Genomic DNA, 23450 nt, shown 5'->3' with positions numbered 1-23450 from the left:
CAGTATTTTAGCCCAAGTAACGGAAGCGGTAGAGCGCTTTATCTTAAAGTAGCGGATGCCCACCTCTGTGAGCATCAGTAATATCTCCACAAAACAAATAGTCAATAGAGAATGAAAAAAGGGCACAACACCTTTTGTTACTTGTTTGAATATTAATGGAAATTTTTTTTCACACACTCTTGATAAATGACTTAGGGCGGAATTCAGAAACCAGACTTAAGGCGGCTTAAGTCTGTCTGGACAAAAGTCTGCGTTAAGCGTTGATTTTGCGATTCAGAAAGCAGACTTACGCTTTAGCAAGGCTTATACTCGGCTTAAAAGCCGAAAGATATAAGCCACCTGCGGAGGTGGTTTAAGCCTCTGTTGAAGGAAAAAGTGTTTGGCTAATACTGGAGGTATTGAAAATAGGAGGTTTGTTACAGCATTTTTTTAAAAATAGACCGTCTGGTGCAAAGGCAACGATACTTTTTTGATAGTTTTTAATGTGAAGCATGTGTGCACTGTGCAAGTGTGCATGTTATCTTAGCTTGGTTGCAGGCAGAGTTTCGGTCTGACAGTTGGCTTGATTGTTGAATAACTAGATTTCTTTCAGACGCTGACAATTAGTAGGTTACTAGTGTTATTGCTGGTGGTGTAAATTTTGAAATGCCTATTTTGTGTTGTTGAATAACCAGACGCTGACACGCAGTTTAGTAATATTGCTTGTAACATCACTTTTGCAAACATACAATTGTGATTGGTCATACTTTTTCCTTTGTCTGCAATGCCAGGAAAAAACAAGTCTATTAACTATCTTACATTTGACAGTTTTCAGACTAAAGGGAGTCTATGCGCCCGCCCTTTTAGTCATAAACTGGCAACAGTATTCCTACAATTGCACTATTTTTAACTTTCAAGGCATCAAAAATAACCTGAGTTATCTGATTCTTTCAAATTAATGAATTATTGCAAACGAAAACCATGTGCGTATTGGCATAACGTTGTCTTAACGTTGTTTCAGTGCTTAATGAGTATGACTTGTGAAGGAAATTTTTGTGCCAGATCTGTTGCGTCATGGATTACTTGGCATCTACGTTAACGAACGACTTACTGATGCAACTACAACGTTTCTATTTCAACGTCACAAAAAACGACTTTTTTCTAGTTGTAGGTTGAAATAGCACAACATTGCATTATTTATTGATTTAGCATGAATATAGCTCAGCTATACGCAAACACTTCTTCGCGTCAGTTAACTATCGCTAAGATATAAACTACTGCTTTAAATTCAGTGAGCAACTTAATGAGCGAGTTTACTGCGCTTTTAGATAAACATAGTTTATATATACAAATTCCCGTAACCCTTTAATGTAAATTGCATTGTCATTTCTTATTTCAATAAAAATACGAAGAGGATTTAAATACAACGATTCTGAACGCCAACTGCTTATTGACCTCATCAAAGACTTTCCAGTGGTGGATAATAAATAAAAAAAATGATAAAAAAGCCTTTCCAAAATAATCAAGCGAGGAATGATTTAACTAAAGTTTTTAATGCGAACAGCTCTACTGAAAGGACCACCCAGAGAGCAAAACCCGTTATATTTACATTGATTCAACGTCTGCAGGCGTTGAATCAATATAAAAATGACGAATCTTGCTGTCTGGGCACAGATCAGCTGAAAAAGTTAGGGTTAGTTAGTCCATCTGAAACATGGCGTTATTGACAGGTTTTGGTTTGATACTTAGGTCACAGTATATTATTGCATATAATTGTATTTTCGTTTTCTCACAAATTTGCAAACCATTGCTTTTAGGCAACTCTTCGATGAAAAGTATGCAAATATTCACATTGAAAGGCCTGTTCGCGATCATGCAGATCCTTTTAATCAATTTAGCGACAAGCAGTTTTGTCAACGTTTCCGTTTTCGCAAAACTGCAACTATGGAACTCTTTGAATTGTTTAAAAATGACGAAACGTTGACAGCCCGATCGCATGCAATACCGCCCGTACTGCAGCTATTGATAAGCCTTCGATTTTTTGCAACTGGCCATTTCCAGAGAAGCGATGGCGACTTGGCCGGGGTTAGTCAAAGTTCTGTTTGCAGAATTGTAGCGCATATTTCTTGGTGCATACCCATTGTCACCCAATAGGATTCCATCAATTTCTCCATTCTCAATTTTATCTGGAATGATGCTGTTGTCAAAAATCTGCGCATCATGTGTCAATCCTGGCCATGATTGTGCAAGCAAAGTCAAAACTTTCCTATTTAGGCATCAAAAATAACTTGAGTAACCTGATTCTTTCAAATTTATGAATTATTGTAAACGAAAGCCATGTGCATATTGGCATAACGTTGTTTTACGTTGTTTCATTGTTAAATGAGTATTCCTTGCTTGTGAATGAACTTTTTGTGCTAGATCTGTTGCGTCATGGATTACTTGGCATCTACGTTAGTTAACGAACGACTTACTGATGCAACTATAACGTATTTCAACATCATAAAAAAGTGCTTTTTTCTAGTTGTGAGTTTAAAGCACAACATTGCCTTATTTGGTGCTTCAGCAGGAATGTAGCTCAGCTTTACAGCCTTCAGTTTCACGCTTCATTACCTCAACCAAAGAGTTGCTATAGCAATTTCTCTTTCGTGCGAAAACAAAGAGGCTTAATACGGTCTTATATAAGTCGCGCGTAAGTCGAGTTTCTGCATCGCAAATAAGCTTCTCGTATAAGCCTGGCCTATATAAGTGTGACTTACGCATAACACTGACTTATTTTGAGACGCAAATCTGAATTCCGCCCTTAAACAGTTTCTCGTTCTATAAGTCACGAACTCGATCTAAACTTGTTGCTGCGGGTTTGACTTCTGCCCTTGAGGTGTGTTGTTTGAGCGCACACCCGGAGAGCCGAACCGTCGTTTTTGCTTGTTCTTGGGGTGTTTTTCAAGACATATCTTGCCCCCTGTTTTTAATCTTAGGAGGCTCCTGCCCTTGCTCACGCCTATGCTCTAAACGGAAAGCGGTCGTTGAAATATGGTGCTCAACTGCACCTGCTCAACTGATTTGCTTCATGTTTTAATGCTCATCAATTAGCTTATTGGAGTAAGCATTTTGTGACTTGGTGATTTCATCAGTTCCAATGTTACTATTGTAGGTAAAGTTTACAATATTTTATTATCATGCAATGATGTGGTGGGGTTGAAAAATTATATTGGATTTTGTCCATTTTAATCGTTCTTTCTGCTAGTTAAGTTTTTATGGTATTCTCATGTCGATTTATTGTTATTTCAGCATCATTTATCCCCAGAACAAGAAGGGTGATCCCATTTACAACCCATGTGGTAGGTTTAGCTCGTTGTAGCTAGTGTTCTTGTATGCTGTAGACCAGTGGTTCTCAACTATTTTGTTTTGGCGAAACTCTAAATAAACTTTCTTTGAAACTTTAGTATACTGGGTCTCTTAATGGTAACAAATGCTTCATAAGCTTTGAAGCAATGCACCTACGAAACTTTGCTGAACTTGCACTTAAGTTATGACAATTGATGACATTGACGAAGTTATGTTATGAGCTATTTGTTGGCACACAAAATCAAAATTAGTGAACTTACCGGTATGCTAATTTAATGTTATATGAATTTTATCGAAAATTAATAGAATTTTTAAATTTAACAAAGAATTTCTCACTTTTTTCATCTGTCATCAATATTTTGTTGGTATCACAATCACGGCTGCTGACTAACGTTTCCATTTCTTCTCTAACTTAAGCCTTGATCAACAATCTGTTGTCTCAATTTAAGAATTATGTTGAACATACATAGCCTTATAAAAAGATTTAAGTCTTTAAATATGAAATGTTGTGAGTTAGAACCTTTAAAATTTCAAACAACGCATCAGGCAATTTGACAATCACTGTGATACACAAATAAACCGCAACCAATTTTAAATATTCTAATTTATCAACCATGCGTCCAACTCTTGCAATACTTGGAACAAGAGACGTTAAATCGTACAGATGCTGCAAATTCGGAAACTTTCACTTCACTCCGAAAATGCTTCACAGACCACTTGGAGGTCCGCAGACCCCCGGTTAAGTACCGCTCCTGTAGACGGTGTGATTCAATTAAGTAAGATAGAAGGGTTGTTTAAAAATATTGATGTTTTGAGATTTGGATGAGTTTGCAAGCTGCACATTAACTTTTCAACACATTTGGTTTCACTGTTGTTACGTCACAACACGGCTTTAATAGTTGATTTTCACTCAATGAAAACTGCTTGTTAGCTCATCCGTAATTTAATGGAAGTAACCTGGCACTGAAGAAATAGCTTGATACTTTGAAAGAGAATCCTTTCCTCCCCCTTAAAAAGGCATTTAATGTAATTATGTTTCTGCTTTTTGGGGCATCTGCCTCATCAATTTTACTAAAACTATGTATTGAATAGGAAAGTACATGGTAAAACTTCATTTGAATGGGGTTCCACGTAAAGTGGTGATTGACGACAGACTTCCTGTTGACAAGCAAGGGAAGCTGCTTTGCTCGTACTCATCAAACGAAAGCGAATTATGGGTGTCTTTGGTTGAGAAGGCTTACATGAAGGTCATGGGTGGTTACGATTTTCCTGGATCCAATTCTGTGAGTGTTTTATAGTGAGTATTATTTATGATAAAGCACCGATAACTTACTACAGTAGTTTTACCCCATAAATTTTCCATAGAAAATGTGCAGATGGTGTGAGGTATTTCATAGGTGTCTGTTGGAGGACATAAAGTCATGTTGTTTTCTATGTTGGTTGTTTGTCTGGATGAGCAAGCATCATTTCCGCCTAAGTGTGGTGGTCTACGAGTTGATGGGGTTTGTGAGCAATCGTCTTTTTTACTATAAGTTGAATGAGGCTGTTCACCAGACATTTAGATTAACATGATACTCTCTTCTGGTGTGAACTAAGCTAAACTGTCTCAGGTGACTGTTTATTCCGACGTTTCGTCAATCAGACCTGACTGAATTTTTCAGGGAGCTAGGTAACGACTACCTGTCTAGCATGGCAAAACACAGGACCATGTTGCTGTAAATCAACCAAACAAACATGCAAATAAAATTCAACTTTGAAACAAAATTATCAGGCGCAAACTTTGAAACTAGAGAAAGGAATTTAAATGTTATCAATCATCATGGAACAACAAGAGTAGAGAAGAGAGAGTGACTAGAATGAGCAATAAAGGATGAAATTCTATCTGTACCACTGCAGAGTTTACAGCCAGCATAAAACCAATTTCATTATGGGAAACAAGAACTTACATTATTTTTTTTCGATGCTAAGAGCAATGTGTGGTGTAAAGCTGATGGATAAAAGGAATACCAAAGAACTTCTGAGCTTGCTTGGGTTGAATGAGAGTGTTGATAAGTTGGCGAAAGCGAATGGAGTGAGGTGGTATGGGCATGTTTTGAGAAGGGATGAAGATGATGTTTTGAGAAGAGCGCTGGAGTTGCGAGTGGAGGGTCGTAGAAAACAAGGAAGACCAAAGAAAACGTGGAAAAAGCAAGTTGAGGAAGAAATTAGCAAGGTGGGCTTGACAAGAGAGAAGGCGCGCTAGACAGATCGATGTGGAGGCAGGGTGTGAAGACGATTGGGGCACTTGGAGGTGAATCCGTCCACCCTCGGTAACGGGGACATCACCGGAGTAAAACTGGACTACTACTAAATAGCAGGGCAAGAGATTCATTGCTATTCATTACATGAGGTGTTTGGTTGATAAAGCAACTTTCACAATTCGTTTGTTTTTATAATCACTTTCAACTTTTAGAATTTTAGCAAAATTATTTTGTGAGTTGAAGTTATGGCATGCTTGCAAACAGCAGATTTTATTGGTATTAAAAAGTATTTTATGTTCATCAGTGCGAGATCAAAGATCTGGTTTTGTTTGGCAACATGAATTAAATTGTAGTCACCACTAGATACTTTGGAAACTAAATCTTTGTAAAATTTGTAAACTACACATTTCGCCTTCTTTGAAGAGATATTTTGAAAAGCAAAAATTTACTTATGTTCAAGAAACGTTTCAAAGCTACTACACTAATGTTATTTGAGATACCCCAATTTTTTTTTCAGAAACTCTTTTTACATTTAAGGAAATTAAACAAAAGAGTTGTACTGGGTAGATGGAAGAGGGATCTGCTCTTTGCTAGGATGTCACATCTTCATCACAAAGTAACATGGAGCAATGCTAAAATTCTTAAAGATGAAAGTGATAGGTAGTCAACTAGTCATTGCCTGCTCTAGCGCCCGGAAGAAGTTAAGGTGTTGTTAAGAAGTTGTTCTTCAAGGTCCTTCGCATATTCTGTGGCTATTTGGTAAGGGCGTCTGACTGGTAGTCACTGGATGTTAGATTCCCATCACAAGCATATTGCTGTGTTGTAGCGCGGTACCTATTGGCATGCTTGACTGCCTGAATATCAACACTAAGATTTGCCTAATCAACATCTTCAACCTCTGGACATAAGTCGCATACGACAAAAATGCAAATAAACTTCAAACAGTTGGGGAAAAAATGTTTTGAGGTAGTTCTTACAGCCCTGAAGAATCGGAGGCTAGTTGAGGTGGAGTGTTCAAATTAGGACGATCAAATTTATTCAATTTTTACCGTATTGTATGCTACGCCTTTTTAGACATCATTGCATGCCAGTTGCACTTTATTGCATGTTATTTGCTGTTACCAGCATTTCTTTGAAACTTTAATTTGCGATTCATTCATACCAACTTCAGAACATCGATCTTCACGCACTCACGGGCTGGATCCCGGAGAGACAAAGCTTGCGTGACAAAGATGTTGATTATGTCAAGTTCTTCGAGAAAGTACAAGATCGATTCCACAAAGGTCATTGCCTTGCAACAATATCTACTGGTGCCCTGAGCGAAGTGGAGGCAGACAGGGCAGGTGCTTAGTGTGAATTGTTGTTCTTTGTCATGCCAACACGTCTTTTAGCCTCCTTCGATTGCATGCTGAGTTTGTTATCTATTGTGACTGCTAAATAGCACGTGTGGTCAACCTCGTTAATTATTGTACCATGTAATTTAATTTGCATATCGGAGAGTTTAGTCGTTTTATTGTTTGTTAAAGAGCATGTAGTTAGTTTTATTCAAGTTAAGTGTCAACTGATTGTTATCAAGCCAAGTGTGTAGTTTGCATAATTTTTTATCATTGGTTGAAGGTTGCTAGTAGTTTTTTGAGCCAAATAAAGAACTGTGTCATCAGCATAAAGTACAGTTTTTAAATTAGTTGCATCGGGAAGATCGTTTATGTAAATCGAAAACAGAAATGGCCAAGTACACTGCTCTGAGAAACTGTAATAGTAATATTTGAGCGAGAAGAGCTGATTTCCCCGCCATGTACGTATTGCTGCCTATTGGTTAGATATGAATGAATAAGGTTTTTAACGTTGTTCATTCATATTATTCATTAGTTTAAGCCAAAAGAATATTCTGTCAGTAAGAATCAAAAGAATCTACAAAACAATCTTACGTCAGAAGAACCGAATTATTAAACCCTTTAGCAAAACGAACTCTGTTGATACATAATAATTGAAAAAGAATAATGGAATAGCTATACACACTCACCGAAATTTTGTCCGGCGATCCTTATTACTTAAAATAAATCTCAACAGAACTGATACGTTTATGTACTTTAGCGTATTTATATGTCCATTATTTTAATGTCTGACCACGGCCTGCTAGAACACAGTCAAATATGTTGCTATTTAGGAAAAGTTCCAAGAATCTTAATTGTTACAATAGTAGCCATGACAAACCTGTTATTTCTACAAGTATGTATAAAAAGCAGTATTTGCACCTGGACATATTTTTGGCGTGTTGAACCGGAGATTAGGTATTTACGTTGAGCATAATTTACGCAATAATAATGTAATTTGCAAAACTTTCCAACCGTACCCTGGAGTTAGCCTCATCATATTATTTTTGATTCAATTGCTTGTTCAATTTAACATGTCAAGGATTTTTTGTGGATTTTATGTTATGTGCAGCTTAAAATTGCAGGTAAAATATGACTATCGGCAGCAGGTCCTGCAATGCAAAAAACCTAACCACTGTAGTATGGTCGCTCCAGGATGCTTGGAAAATCTTACATATTTTGCATTATTATTGCGTAAATTGTGCTCAATGTAGATACCTAATCTCCAGCTAAACAGGTCAAAACTATGTCCAGTTGCAAATATTGCTTATTTTACATACCGGTACGTCTGGAAATTGGAAAATGCAGATTTGTTATGGCTATGATTGCAACAATTAACACTCTTAAAATTTTCCGCAAATAACAACATTTTTTTAAAACTGTTTTCTCCAGCCATTTTTTCCACCACAACATTGTTTTTTTGCTCAAGCTAGCATTATTTTTTAATTTTATGCGATCTTATTCGTGTTACTAAGAGGTAGAGGTAATTTTAACTTTAACCCTGATTTTAGAATACATCTGTATATTCCAAGACCTCTGACATTATCTTTTTGAAATTCCATTCAAACCGCCTTAACAATGCACTGTTTGTATCCAAGGTCTTGTGCCTACTCACGCTTACGCTGTCCTTGACGTTCAATCCGTCCAAGGAAAACGATTCTTGCAGTTAAAGAATCCGTGGAGCCACTTGCGTTGGAAGGGAAGGTACTCGGCGCAGGTGAGTGCTGATCGAAAGCTTCATCGAGTAGATGCCAAACCAGGACTCATCCTAACATTAACGCTATTTCCTATTGGCAAGCTATAAGTAACTTAGAAATTCACTAGCAAGTTAAAAATATGATGATTAATTATATCTAGAAAACATAAAAAGTCTTAATGAAGAAGCTTTGGTAGAGACTGTAGTGAAAGCATCTACAATTCCTCTATTAAAGAAGATTATTACGCTAAAATGCAGCTAGGTTGTTCTGACGACATAAACTGCTAACTGAAATCAGACTGAAAGTAAACACCAGTAAAAACGACAAAGGAACTTAAGGCAACGTAACAAAGCAATAAGCAACAACGTAAATTACAATGCAACTTAAAGCAATAACATGTCATTCACCCCTTCCATAGATTATATCAATGGGGATCAACACAAAATCAATGGCGTTAATACATTAAAAATAAATACATTTAATTAATTTACAAATCTGTTTGGCGATCGCCTTGAACGTGATGAGCGTCGGGGCATGGGGCGCTCGCTGGAATCAGTCGGTATATGAATTTCCGATGACGGGGCAGGTGTATGTTCATTGACAGGCTCATTATTAGTTGTTATTTGTTCGGGAAATTCCACAGGTGGATGGGAAATTCCAAATTCCAAACGATGCACCTCTATCCGAATGCACATAACCACATTTACCAAACATCGCAAAAAGACTAGACATGCACGAGATTACAGCTTCAGTGTCTACTTTACTACAAGGAAAGGCGAAAGGAAATCGAGAGTACTCATCTACTACAGTCAGAATGTATTTGTTATTCGTAGCAGAAGGTAAAGGTCCTTTGAAATCGATGCTTAAGCGCTCCATAGGTTGCGTAGCTTTTATCAATGGAATTTCAGTTGGCTTGTAGAACTTAGGTTTCAACTAAACACAAATTTTACAAGAGGATGTCATTTTACGGATGTCATCAATAGAATAAGGCAAATTCTTTGTTTTAACATAATGATGCTTGCGAGTTACTCCAGGGTGGCATAAGGCCGCATGAATTTCATACAACGAATTGTCCATCATAGTTGCACAATACACTCTAGAATCTAGATAAAGTGTCGGGAGCAGTATTATACTTCCCTGCTCGATAAACGATTTCATAATCGTACTGTGATGGTTCCAGTCGCCATCTCAAAATTGTTGCGTTTTTACCTTGCCATGGTTGTTGCTGTTCTACACGAATGCCACCGATTTTTGATCTGTGACAAGTTTGAATCGGCGTCCCGCTAGAGAATGACTCCATTTTCGAATGGCTTCGATAATTGCCGTCGCTTCTGTCTCTATGCTTGAGTGAAAAATGGAAAAAAAGCAACGGGTCGCCCGTTCTGATTTAAAGTGGCTGAAATGGCAATGTCAGATGCGTCAGTTTCTACTGTAAATGAAATTTCTTCATCTATCACCCCAAGCGTAACTTGGGCCAATTCAGCTTTCAACGACGCGAAAGAGTTTAGGGCTGCATTGCATCAGTCAGAGGAAAGGTAGTGTTTCGAATTAGAGGCTGAATCTTATCAGAATAACGCGAAATCCATTGCGCATAATACGCAAATAAACCGACAATCCTCTGCTGTTGTTTACTACTTTCTGGAGGCGGGATTTTTAGTAGAGATTCCACTCTTTCGGGGTTAGGACTTAAAGTACCTTTACAGATTCTATATCCAAGCAAGTCGATTGTATCTGCCGAATAAGTACTTTTTACTTCATTGAAAGTTAGATTGCATTCTCGAGCTACTGCAAGAAATTTTGATCGTGCTCTTCTTGGGTTTTCCCGCAAATGGTAATATTGTCAAGATAAGCGTACGCACCTTTGCACTCGTAGTCTTTGATAATGTTGTCCATTATCCGTTGAAAACCAGGTACTGCATTCGTTGGACCAAACGGCGTTCTTTTCCATTGCCACAAGCTTCCATAGCCTAGGCTTCAAACGCAGTGTAATTTCGATCTTGCAGAGGAACTTCTACCTGGTGGTACGCACTTTTTAAATCTAGCGTTGTATAGATGCTGTTCCTAGCAACATTGTTCACTACGTCTGACATAAGAGGTAAAGGATACGCGTCCAAACAAGTGAATTTGTTGATGGTTTGGCTAAAATCGTTGACCACACGCTTTTTGTGATTTTCTTGAGTGACCACAAGAGGTTGTGCTCGCCATGGCGAACGCCTCGGCTCAATTAAACCTTTCTAATAAAGTCGCTGCACCTCTGAAGGGATAAAACTTCTATCGGCTTGAGAATATTTTCTAGGCTTTGTAGCAATCGGATGGCACTCCTTCCTTAAGTGTTTAAAAAGTTGTAGAAGTAGACGTTTTAATAGCTTCTAATGCTGCGATCTGTAACGTTGGCATTGGCCCTCCAAATTGAATATTCACGCTTTTGTGCTGTTTCATAAAAGTTTGTCCGATAATTAGGTCGGTGAGCAAATTTTTCAAAACAGTGACTCCTACATTATCATACTCTTGTCCAAAAAGCGCAACTTTTACGTTACAGATTCCTAAACTTTGCGATGAACATCCTTTCACCGATAAACCAATGCGACATTCACTTTCTTTAAGATTTAGTTTTAGACGCTTTCTTAAACCGTCGCTCATGTGACAAAGGGTAGAGCCAGTGTCAATGAGAGCATTGGCTTGAACTCCGTTAACTGTAACAGGGACGTTGACCTTTGCGTGGGTGTCGAAAGATTCGGTTGTCATATTCATAAAGACACCTCGTGGAGTAGAAGCAGATAAATAAATAGGTTTTCGATTTACCCTGGAAAGACGACAAACTTTTGAGAAATGACCTTTTTTAGAACATTTGAAACAAATAACTTCACGAGCTGGGCACTATCTTCTACTATGTCGCCTATTTCCGCAATAGTTGCACTTTTCAACCAACGCGGCGCTAACATCTGAGCTTTCTCATCTGAAGAATCTTCAATTTTAAAGGTAAGACGTGTTTCAAAAGCTGTTGCGCCACAATCAAGTGAAGACGGAGTCTGTCATTTCGAAACGATTGCAAAACGTTTGGGCATCATCTAAGGATCGAGCTTTATCAAAAGTTTGTTGTAGCGAAGCATTTTTGTCCTCTAGCAAGCGTTGTTTAATGTGATTTGACGAAATCCCAGCGATAAACGAGTCACAGGAGAGGCTCAATCGCTTTAAGGTCTGCATGTACTCGTCTAGTGATTCATCTGGCTTCTGCTTCCTAGTTTTTAAAACAAATCGAGAAAACATGGGGTTAGAAACCTTTTCAAAAAGGCGCTTCAGCTGTTCGATAGCTTCATCATAATTTGTTGTCTCACACACCAGTTCATATATTGAAGCGTCTATGTGATTTATAAGCAAATTCAACTTGTCTTCAGCTGAAATTTCTCCAAGCTTCTCTACATAAATTGTAAAAGACTTGTACCAATGCACCCATTGTCGTTTAGCGTCTTTACTTTGCGGGCTCGCAGCTAAGAGTCTAGGGCGCAAGTCTTTTAGATCCATACTTTATTAGCGTAATAAAATGTAGTGAAACCATCTACAATTCCTCTATTAAGAAGTTTATTACGCTAAAATGCAGATAGGTTGTTCTGACGACATAAACTGCAACTGAAATCAGACTGAAAGTAAACACCAGTAAAAACGACAAAGGAACTTAAGGCAACGTTACAAAGCAATCAGCAACAAAGCAATCAGCGACAACGTAAATTACAATGCAACTTAAAGCAATAACATATCAGAGACTTCGCTTTGTTGTACCATAGACAGACAAAACAAAGTACCTTCAACTGGTTTAACATATTTATTAGACAAAGAGTAGTAATAACTATATTTGATTTAATTTGTTCTGCTTTGCCTTTTTGCTTAGCATTGAGGACTTTTTGTAGTATTAATAGTTTTCATTGTTTTAACATAATTAAAATAAACTTAAACGTTTTCGACACGTACCTGTGCCCTCATCAGGAATTACAAATCAGCAATATACATAAAATGAAAATTATAATATAAATCTGACTATGCACTACAACTGTAACGACACTCCGACCTGAAATAGACAACTCAACAGGTGAAACTTCATGTGATCTGTGAGATCAAGGAAGTCAATCAATAATCTTCAATATCTTGAAAACAATATTACATCGGGTGGAAAGAAAACATAGCCAAATTTGAAATCTACCCAAAAGTTTATTCCTAAATGGACCCCTTTAAAGGACCATTAGCATTGCCATAAGGCGCCTTCTTTAAGAGTGCCTGATTATCGCTTCACTACTTGATAAGAGTGGTGTACCAACTATCAGGGCCGCTGAGAGGATAATTGGAGCCCGGTCAGGCCCCAAATCCAGACACTTCCAAGAACAACGCACCATATCCAACGAATACGAGGTGGTTTCTTTAAGTTCTTTGGCCCTAATAGTTACAGCCCCTAAAATTATTCCGGGTTCAAAAGTACCCTCTGGAATTCCTGTCAACGATGCTACCAACAACCGCTTGATTGAAATATGTGATAGACGTAGATATCAACAAAGACCAGAACCTCCGGCCAAAATGTTGCCTCCGGTGCATCACTAATGTGAACTCACCTGGGATGTGAAATTATGGGAACTAAGTCAGTGATAACAAAACTAGTTCAACCTATGTTGGTCTCAACTTAATGACTGAGTAGTTACTGGGAGTTTCACCAATCCTCTACTTGCACTGCCTGCTGCTGTCACTAGCAAAAGTTGACCATAAACTACGAAACCACGATCACACTTCCTTCCATGCCACGGGAAGTTCAACTACGATTATTACCACATACTGATAGTAAACACAATGGAAACAATGCCCATTATTCACAGTATTCATATTCAGTATTCATAGGTTTAAGTAAATAACACTACAAATGTGTTTCAGAAAAGGTTTAGCGGCGCGTACAACCCCAGACGGTAAAATAAAGGGTTGGTCGCACACATGTCAATGTTTTATAAAATCGTCATATTTTTATACAATCCAAGTCCGAATTGCTTTTTTTTCACTGCAGGTGCATGTTAGATTCAATTCAAAATTCTAACTGACGCTAATCCTGTGGAAAGGTCTAGACTTGGTGCTTTAGTGTTATCACGTGGACGGCAGATATCAATATTTACATGTTTTATTTCAAAATGTACAATTTTTTAAACATTCATTTTAACAAGCTTATGTTTATTTACTTCATATTTTGTGTTCAGGATGATAAGAATTGGACTCCTGCCTTGAAGCAAGCTTTGAAATATGACAATAAATTTGCCCAGCAGTTTGATAATGGTACGTACTCTGCCAATGTATGACGCATGCCAGTGTTTTTTGTTTTTTTGAATCCAATCCGGCTCCGTTCCTTCATTCCCGAGTCGTCGGGCTTCCGTAAGCAGACGCCAATGAGGGGTGGTATATCTTACTTATTGTCTCTAGTGCGTCACAAGGTTGCAATATTAAGGAGTCACAACGAAAAAAGAACGTTGCTAAAGCACTAGCCATCTCCTACGTTTTTGCATGTTAATTGAGCCAACATGGGGCTATACTAGAGTGGTCTTATCTTCAATGCTCCAAATATGTTGCTGGTATCCAGTGTTTTCCCGCTAAGCATGTACAGAGTGAACTGTATTAAGCGTAACTTGACCAACATTTACGTAACTTGACCTAAATCTCAACTTTAAACATGTGTAACCCCCTGCCTTGGACCAACACAGGCACCCCCTGCCGTGGACCAACACAGCCCCCCCTTCCGTGGACCAACACAGGCACCCCCTGCCGTGGATCAACACAGGCACCCCTTTCCGTGGACCAACACAGACACCCCCCTGCCGTGGATCAACACAGACAGGACAAATTAATGAGATCGTATCTCCACGCCACTGTTGGTCGCTGCATGTTTCCTAATATCATCGCGCGCGTGCAGGCTGAAACAACACAGCCGCCACTGTCCTTTATTTTTTAGAGATGTTTACCTCACAGACATAGGCGCCGCCCCCCCCCCCGTGAATTTAGCTCGGGGTGGCTGCCCCCCGCAAATTATTTAAAAAAAATCCTAATTCAAATGTTTCTAAGTTCAGATTTGCGTTAGGTTGACCTTCATTGCGGATAGATCTCAATTAAAAGATCTACTTGTTGCAACAAGAGCGCTGCTCCTAAGATAACAAAAGAAACAGAAGTACGGTAGCTGATAAACGTCAGCATGGTGCCGTTGAAGCATAGTAACAATGATTGAAAAACGTTTTTCTTGATTTTTTCTGCTTTGTTTTTTCTTGGGAGTGTCAATAATGAGGTGCGGTTTGCTGTTTGCTCAGTTTAGTATCTACGCGTATTAAGACTTGTAATTCCTGACGTTTATTTTAACAAAGTGGTAATCCGAAGTGCTAATTTATATACATTGGCTGGCAATATTGTCGTTTTTATGTCGATTCAATGTTGTCTGACATTGAATCGTTGTTAAAAACAAGAACTACCCAGACAACAAAATTCATGAAAGGCGGTATGCAGTTGAAACAATTTACTCAGCAGCGAGCAGCTGAAACAATTTAGTGTCGTTCGATGGTCCCACAATACCGGATTACAATCCCGATAAAGCAGTTATTGCGTGGAACAACGATTCTACAGCAGGACGTCGCCCAGACCTCAATAATACTAAGTGATCATTTTGGCATTGTAGCAAGTTTAATTCTATTTACTTGTGCTATCGTTATTTGTATTTTGGCCTCCAAGCACGCAGATTTGGCCGCCGAGAAGGAGCTCTCGGTAGGCCACGATAGCTGCCGGAAAAAAACACGAGTTTTAAGGCCTGTAAGAGCTAAAGTTCAAAGTGACCAGCATATAATTCGAAGTAGCCTTACAGGCCTCAAAATTCGTTTTTGTTGACGGCGGACAAACGTGTCCGGTCTGAGCAGCTATCTCGGCGGACAAACTAAGTCTCACGGCGGACACACCAGTTTTAGTCGTCGATCGTCATGCTTAATCACTTTATCTTGATAATAATTCTTCGCCATTTCAGAACTATAACTACTAGGGTGTTTCGTTTTTTCACCATTTTTGAAATTCAAAATGCCTGGGGTCCCATCTGGAGGTATTTGGGGAAAAAAGTTTACACTCCAATTTTTTTTCAATTATGACGTCATATTGAGGTGGTCCACGAGGTTTGAAATTTTTGGGCCTCAAAATCTCGAAATTTGGGCGTATCTCCAGAACCACACATCATAGATCGACAAAATTAGTATCAAAATGCGCAGAAGGGTCGGTTTTCTATACCTGATGTAGAGAATATTAAGGTCTATCTGCTTGAGAAAAAAAGTTATTTCAAAAAATCTGATTTTCGGTCTATTTTCTCCTGATGAACAGAGATCAGGTGATCAAGATAATAAGTTTTTCTGTATTTTTCCACTCTTGGAAGCTGTTATTGCGTAGTAATAGTTGGTGTTAAGGTTTCAGTACTGGGCTTGTCTAGTCTTGCTATCTGGTTAAGCAAAGCCCCATCTTGCATTGCTCCGGGACCCTTCTTGGCGCCGTCCACAAAAGAAATGACGTGGGAAAGATATATTTCGTTTATGTGGGACATACATTTAAGGGTATGAATATCATGACCAACTTCATCATTAAAATAATTGACCAGTCGAGTATTAACTCCGGACTTTTTTCCTGTGTTGAGAGCAGTCGTATCAGCCATGACTGAATATACTTGGGATAGGTGAACTCTGCAAGCCTCCTGGATGATGGTGTCAAAAATCAGTGCTGCAGTGACCGACACACTTTTGGGAAAATATTTAACAGCAAGCACACTTTCGTACTTCATGCCATTATCATCAACAAGTTGACCCAAGAAAACGTATCGATCTATTTTATCGACAACGCGCCCATCATAACATAACTGCATGGCAGAAGGTTCTCACTTTCCATCAGAGATTTTTCTCTTGTTTTTTGTCGTTGGCGGTATACTGTCGAAGGTGCTGCAGCTATTTGATCTTTTCCAAGAACCGACTTCATAAGATCTGACTATTGGCGTACCGAAGTCATCCTACGATCAGCAAGTAAACAACTTCTATCATTTATTGAAAAAGAATATACTTTCTTGTACACTTTTCCCCAATAGCTGGTTTCAGAGGCTCGTATTCCCTATCATCTTCCCAATTCATATCCCCATCAGAGTCGCTTTCGCTACTGTGTAGACATCTAACTGCTTCATTTCTTTTTCTCTGTTTCGAATATAGTAATGCCGATGCTTTGACAGATTGTATGCCAGAAGTGCTCGGTTGTTCAACTTCACTGCTCGTTTCCCACATCCTTTTATGATTTTCCCGTTCTAAAGCCTTTTCTACATGGTTGACATCTACGCCACCGATAAACATTTTTCAATCTTTTTACTGATCTTTCAAGAAAGCGATTTCTTTCTCCTGGACTCGGTTTTCGAGTTCACAGCTGCAAGAGAGTTTTTTTTGAAAAACAACCAGATTTTCGGAGATCGAACACTTCACTTACATGCACATATATCGAACAAGTTCTGTAACCATTCTTGATTAACCTCATTACCTCTGCGTTTCATTTCTTTCTTTCTTGCTGTATTGTACTTCTCTATCACGTCTTTTAACTTGGCTTCAATTCTCTGTTTGCTAAGCACTGGAAGACCAGCTTTGTTCCATATGCCAACTACATCTTTCAGCAGTTCATCTTTCAAATCTTTGAAATAGAGTACCGTATTTTCTTCAAAAACTTGGGATTAGTTTCGGCTACCGTACTCTCTTCCTCAAGTAAAAATAGTGATGATTATATCTGAATTAAGGGGAAGCACATTTTTCTCCGATTCCTTGAAGTTTTGCATCGACTTACTAATACTTGGCCTTCATGCCATAATGACACTTAATCAAAATCTAAAGCAGGTGAGCAACATACCTCTTCCTCAACGGTTACATTATAATATCCTCGACGAGGAATAGCCATCATCATCATTATAATAGTAATACCTTCAATTATTACCCTTTCGTCTCTTGCAAAACGAACAAGGACTATTATTACGCGATAGCAGCTTCCAAGAGTGGAAAAATACAGAAAAACTTATTATCTTGATCACCTGATCTCTGTTCATCAGGAGAAAATAGACCGAAAATCAGATTTTTTGAAATAACTTTTTTTCTCAAGCAGATAGACCTTAATATTCTCTACATCAGGTATAGGAAACCGACCCTTCTGCGCATTTTGATACTAATTTTGTCGATCTATGATGTGTGGTTCCGGAGATACGCCCAAATTTCTAGATTTTGAGGCCCAAAAATTTCAAACCTCGTGGACCACCTCAATATGACGTCATAATTTAAAAAAAATTGGGGTGTAAACTTTTTTCCCCAAATACCACCAGATGGGACCCCAGGCATTTTGAATTTCAAAAATGGTGAAAAAATGAAACACCCTAATAACTACGGTTTTAGAAGGCTTTTTAAAAATTCAGTAAAGTCACTCTGAAAGGCTTTCATCAGACCAACGACTTGCGCTTGAAGAGTCAAAGCGCCGTGTAGCTGGTCAATACGTCATATAACTGATTAACTTCCCCCGAACGTGGTCGTGTGGCTTATTGCGTCACAATACTCTGGGCAGGAGTCGGAAAGTTTCTACAATGACGCTACTATTTTCTGCTGTGCAAAGTTTCACAGGCTTTTTTCTTTAAGTTTATTTTTGCGTGTCATGTGAGCGAAAGTGAATTTTTCTTGGGTTTTTTCTTACTTACTGTAATTAACAAAACTTAACAAATTTTGCTGCATCTTGCTGTAATAGCCTACTCGTATAATCTAATTTAGTAACCAACCTTGCCGTATCGTTATTACTCGGAGATCAAAGCCAGACATTGTGACTTAAAACATGAACTAAATTGCGCGTGATTAGTGTAGAAGTACCTGTACTCCTATCGATTCTTAGCGAAGAATTCACCTTTGTTACGCTGATTCAATGTCATGAATCGTTGAAGCAACGTAAAAATCGAAAGATTTCCTCCTTGAATGGAAGCTAAGGGATACAGTATTCACATTTTCTAGATGCGCGCTAGAATGCGCTGGAAATTATATTATCGCAACAATTGTTCGTGCTATGCAATGACGATTTGTATCGCTAGTGCCTGTGTTATTTCTCGGCGGACAAGTATGACCGATCTAGATGGTACTTCCCGCGGACATCACATGCTGTGACGGCGGACATGTCCGATGTCCGCCGTGAATTTCGAGGCCTGCAGCCTACATTATAAAGCTTGGCGAATGGCGATATACAATGGTAGATAGACGCAAACAAACATCAATGCTCACAAACAAACATCAGCATTTTGAATGTAAGCAATCAGTCGGCTATAATGTTTGCCCCCCCCCCCCCCCCGGCAATTTTCAAAACCCGGCGCCTATGCTCACAGATTCACTTTGCAAAATCTTTGGTCCTCAGACCATCGTCAGGTGTTCCTATGAACAACGTATTATAAACGGCATTACACGTTCCGGGCACTCCATGATATTTGTAATTCCTGACTACAAAAACGGTGATTTAAAAATATGGTATAATAGTGGATGTGGATCACAATAATCTTGGTTGCCATACTGGGCAGGACTCGTATCAAGTTGTCTGTAGATGGAGCTGAGAAGATTTCCAGAACTACAGACGAAGATGTTGTTCGTGATCTTTTACTGACAATAATGGCACACAAAAAGAGTTTATAATTTCTAACGAGATTTAGCAACTAAAGATGTCTTTGAAGTACAATTTCATTGACTAGAATCTATTGCCAAGACATCCGGTTCCGGTTGAAAAACTCACTTCCCATGCTCTCTAGCGCTTCTCACGCTACCTGGAAGTGGCAAACTCGTCAACGCCATCTGGTGATATAACGTCAGTTCAAGGCGAACTGAGTGGAGACAAAACTAGCCGAGATAGGCTTGGCATCAAATAGCGAAAGGACTTGTAAAAGCGATTGTTGCTTCGAGGTCTGTCTCGAACTGACGTCATAATCCGGCGTGTTGAGCAATACAATTCACCATTGCAAGAACGTGGCCGCGTGGAGAACCATGGTTTTGATAAGTTTCATTGAGATAAAATGTAAAATGTAACGGCGAGGTTGGTATTTATAGATTGAAACATGCTCTTTCAGATAAACTGCGGTAAAAGTCATCGTGCAGTTGCACTTTAATTGTCAGACACCGGAATTGTCACCAGCCTCGGCTTCTTGATCGAGGATATCAGGCACCCGCTGTCTTGTGCCTTCTGCAAATTAGTAACTCTTTAATACATAGTTTTATACTAGAATATATTATGTAATAATGTGTAGTACCACTTTGCACCTGCAAGCGTTGATGGACGCTGCGTGTTTGCGTGCCCACTGCCCAGTATCGGCAAGCATGAATAGACGCAACTTTTCGTTGCTTAACGTCGGAACAGCGTTTATGGTCGCATACAGCTTGTATTGCTTCGGTGAATTCCCTAAAGCTTCTGTTATCTATCAGAAATAGTTTGGCTTCAATAAATCATCGTTATGGTGCTGCTTTCTCTGCGAAAAGTTTCTCCGCTATTTGATGAGTCTTTTTACATTGATTCAAGGGCTGGACACATTGAATCCATGTAAAAGAAGCAAATTACTCGATGCTGGCTGAATTGCTGAGCTGAATTCGTGCCACATGAGTTCACATGCCTTGAAGGAGTCTCAAAAGCTGCAAAAACTTGTTTGTTTACAACTGGTTTTTAAAAAAGTTGTTCCAGTAGGTCCAGATCATGGACTTCTAAATAGTAGCATCTGGACTGGAAACTCAGTGGGCAACAGGAGGCCAAACAGTTGGTACAACAGTTGGCCAACAGTGGGCCAACAGCCAAGTAACTAACCCTGTTGGCCAATTGTTGTATCAACTGTTTGGCCTCCTGTTGCCCACTGAGTTTCCAGTCCAGATGCTACTATTTAGAAGTCCATGTCCAGATGTTTACAAGCAGTTTTGAGAAAAGTCTGTTCGAACTGGCTATTCGATGAGTCTATTCACATTGATTGAAGGCCTGAATATGTTGAATCTATGTAAAAGAACCGATCAGCATCAGTTTCACTGTTTTGATTTGTTTATCACTTTTCAGGGGTTTTCTGGATAGATTGGGACTCCGCGATGCATTTTTATGACACTGTCTACATCAGCTGGGACCCGGATCTATTTCCAAAGCAAACGTGCTGCCACGCTTCATGGCTGGCGAGAGATGGACCGAAGAAAGACACGATCTCGCTTGGAAATAACCCGCAGTACAGACTGGAAGTCAGGTGGGTGGTGTGGAAAGCTCCTGGTATGAGGGAAATAAGGCGTAACCTTGCACCAGGCTTGATCCTTCTTTGACCCAACTGTTAGACCACGGATTTTGCTTTGAAAACCAACAAAAAACCATTTTAAAACAAAACCAAATCTCATTGCAACTAAGCCAAGATGGCCATTTTAAAATTAAAGCAAGCTCTCCCGACACACTGTGGAAACTGAAGCCTGAAAATAGACCGGTGGTTCGGTATGGCTTATGAATAACGAAAGCATGGATTTAAGCAGCCAAAAATAAATTTTGATAACAGCTACTCATTTTTTTAGTTTTTTTTTCGTCACTGACAGTTTCTCGGTTATAATTGCTATAGCCCAACTAAGACGTGTTTTTAACCCTCGATCTAGACAAATATTGAGATATCAAGCCCAATATTATGTTTTGACTCCCAACCCTCCTTTGCGTACGTCATCGCATGTTGCGCCATTGAACTTAGAGCATGTTAGATGGTCTCAACAATATTGCATTGTGCTGCACAGGAATAAGCGGGCAGCGGTAGTGTGGGTTCTTCTGACGCGGCACATCACGGAGAAGGAGGACTTTGCTGAGAACGAGGAGTACATTACCTTGTTGGTGTACAAGAACGCAGGAAAGAAGGTTTATCATACGTGTAAGTGTTGAAAGCTCACTGTTCGAAACTGAAGCAAAATATTTCGAAATTCGAAAGTATTTTGAAATTGTCACAAACGTGTGAAAGCATTTCAAGCGGCGGGTGGGAAAGTCGTTTGAAGAGAGCACGTAGCCAAATGTGCATCTACTTGCTGCTTTTAGGATGAATAGCCTAATTTGAAACGACAATGTTGCCTACTACGAATGTTGACTTGTAATGGAAGTTGTTAGCATCTGAACTGGAAGCCAAACGCTACCGTCCGAGATGAAGCCTAAAAAGGATTGCCGTATTGGCAGGTTTAACGCCAAACTGGAGAAATTATTGTTTTTTTTTTTAATGCTTGTGACAATAGGCTGTGCCAAAAATGTCGAGGTTCATGGATTTTTCCTTAATATTCTGAAAATTTGTGGACTTTTACAAACACAAACGTGAAAAAAAAGTTGAAAATAATGACGTCACACGGTTGCACTGGGCGTTTCTATGGTTACCGGTACCCATTTTCATAAAAATTATAATATTTCGAAAACCACTGGAGATAAAAAGATTAACGTTACATCAAAAGCTCCAGAAGTGGCATGTTTATATCTGCTCTAAGAACACTTTTTCTTTAGGACTACTTGAAAAATATTTATAAGCAAAAAACTCAATTTTACTATTTTTTTTGTAGTAGGGGAGATGCAGGACCTATTAGACATTTTTTTCTATTTTGCTCTCATTTCTTCAGCTTATATCAAAATAAGACAAAATTTTTAGAGAATACGGCCAAGGTCAATGTTCATTGACTGTGTAAATATCTTGACAATCGAATTTATTTTTGTGAGGTTAAAGCTTATACAAACTTTTTTGAAGAGTGTATAATCGGTCCTGCCCCTGAAGGACCTATTATACGCAAGCAAACATTGAAAAACAAAACATGTTTTTTCAGTTTCATTGCAAAAACAAGCACATAAAAATGTGAAATAATAATACTTAGTGTCTATAAACATTTTAATTGCCAAAGTAAGATTAATTAGCGTTACATCAATAGCTCTTATCTGTGTAAGAGGCGTCTTCATAAGGGGGACGTTAAACTTTTTTCCGCCACGGCCAAAATTCACTATTTTTGTTGAAATGCCTTTTGGAGCGTACATGTAATATAATGTTGCTAGAAAAGTAAGCTTTACTTTTTAAACGTACAAAAGTTAATTCTTCAATTGCTTTAACTCATTGCATAATAGGTCGTGGACGTTACTGTTTAATAGGCCCTTCAAGGATTCATTTCAAAGGTGTGAATAGAGATGTAAATGCAAAAAAAATGAACCGTTTTTTTTTTTTTAAAAAAACGTGTTTTTTTTCAAAAAAAACTTGGGCCAAAAAAAAACACGCGTTTTTTTTGTTTTTTTGTTTTTTTTGTTTTTTTTTCATATTTTTCTGGAAAAGTTGCACATTTTTTACAATTTGCAGCTTAGTTTCATTATAGTGCTCTTGAAAAACATTAAACTAGTAAAAATGGTTTTATTAGTATGCTGAAATTCCTAAGTGTTTGTGCTTGGCAGCATATGTTTTTGCATAGTCCTATGTTGTTTCGCTTTCTTCTTCGTTCTCAGGTATGTTTGTGGCAGTAGACCTGACAAACATTGAATTAATGCAATTTGATACATGACATAATGTAGATGAGTTAATTTTTTTTTCCTTTTATGAAAGTTAGCCTACGATGTTAGTATACTGGTACTGGTTATTCTTGTACACACTCAATGGGTTGACAAAATTTTGGCAAAAACAAGATGGCAGTATTCAGAACACACATTACCTTGTTTGTGGTAATTTACTAATGCAAGCTATCAGGGGCTCCGGACACTTCTTGAGAGTGAGGGGGTAATTTAAGCAGGGGCGGGAACGA

At 38.6% G+C, this 23450-nt stretch overlaps 1 protein-coding gene across 1 annotated transcript in view; it reads left to right on the top strand.

Annotated features, from left to right (window-relative positions):
• Window positions 1-23450, top strand: part of LOC145780713 (calpain-7-like) — a 97940-nt gene that overhangs the window by 59732 nt on the left and 14758 nt on the right. Inside the window, exons 8-14 of the mRNA XM_082592333.1 lie at window positions 3271-3320; window positions 4420-4610; window positions 6739-6910; window positions 8539-8657; window positions 13863-13938; window positions 20740-20917; window positions 21441-21571. Coding sequence (XP_082448459.1) covers window positions 3271-3320; window positions 4420-4610; window positions 6739-6910; window positions 8539-8657; window positions 13863-13938; window positions 20740-20917; window positions 21441-21571 — 917 coding nt within the window. The remainder of the gene's footprint in view (window positions 1-3270; window positions 3321-4419; window positions 4611-6738; window positions 6911-8538; window positions 8658-13862; window positions 13939-20739; window positions 20918-21440; window positions 21572-23450) is intronic.

The sequence above is a fragment of the Aplidium turbinatum genome, chromosome 12, assembly GCF_918807975.1.
Source record: "Aplidium turbinatum chromosome 12, kaAplTurb1.1, whole genome shotgun sequence".
Classification (NCBI taxonomy): domain Eukaryota; kingdom Metazoa; phylum Chordata; class Ascidiacea; order Aplousobranchia; family Polyclinidae; genus Aplidium; species Aplidium turbinatum.
Note: the sequence above shows the minus strand (reverse complement) of the source record. Positions and strands in the feature narration are given on the sequence as shown.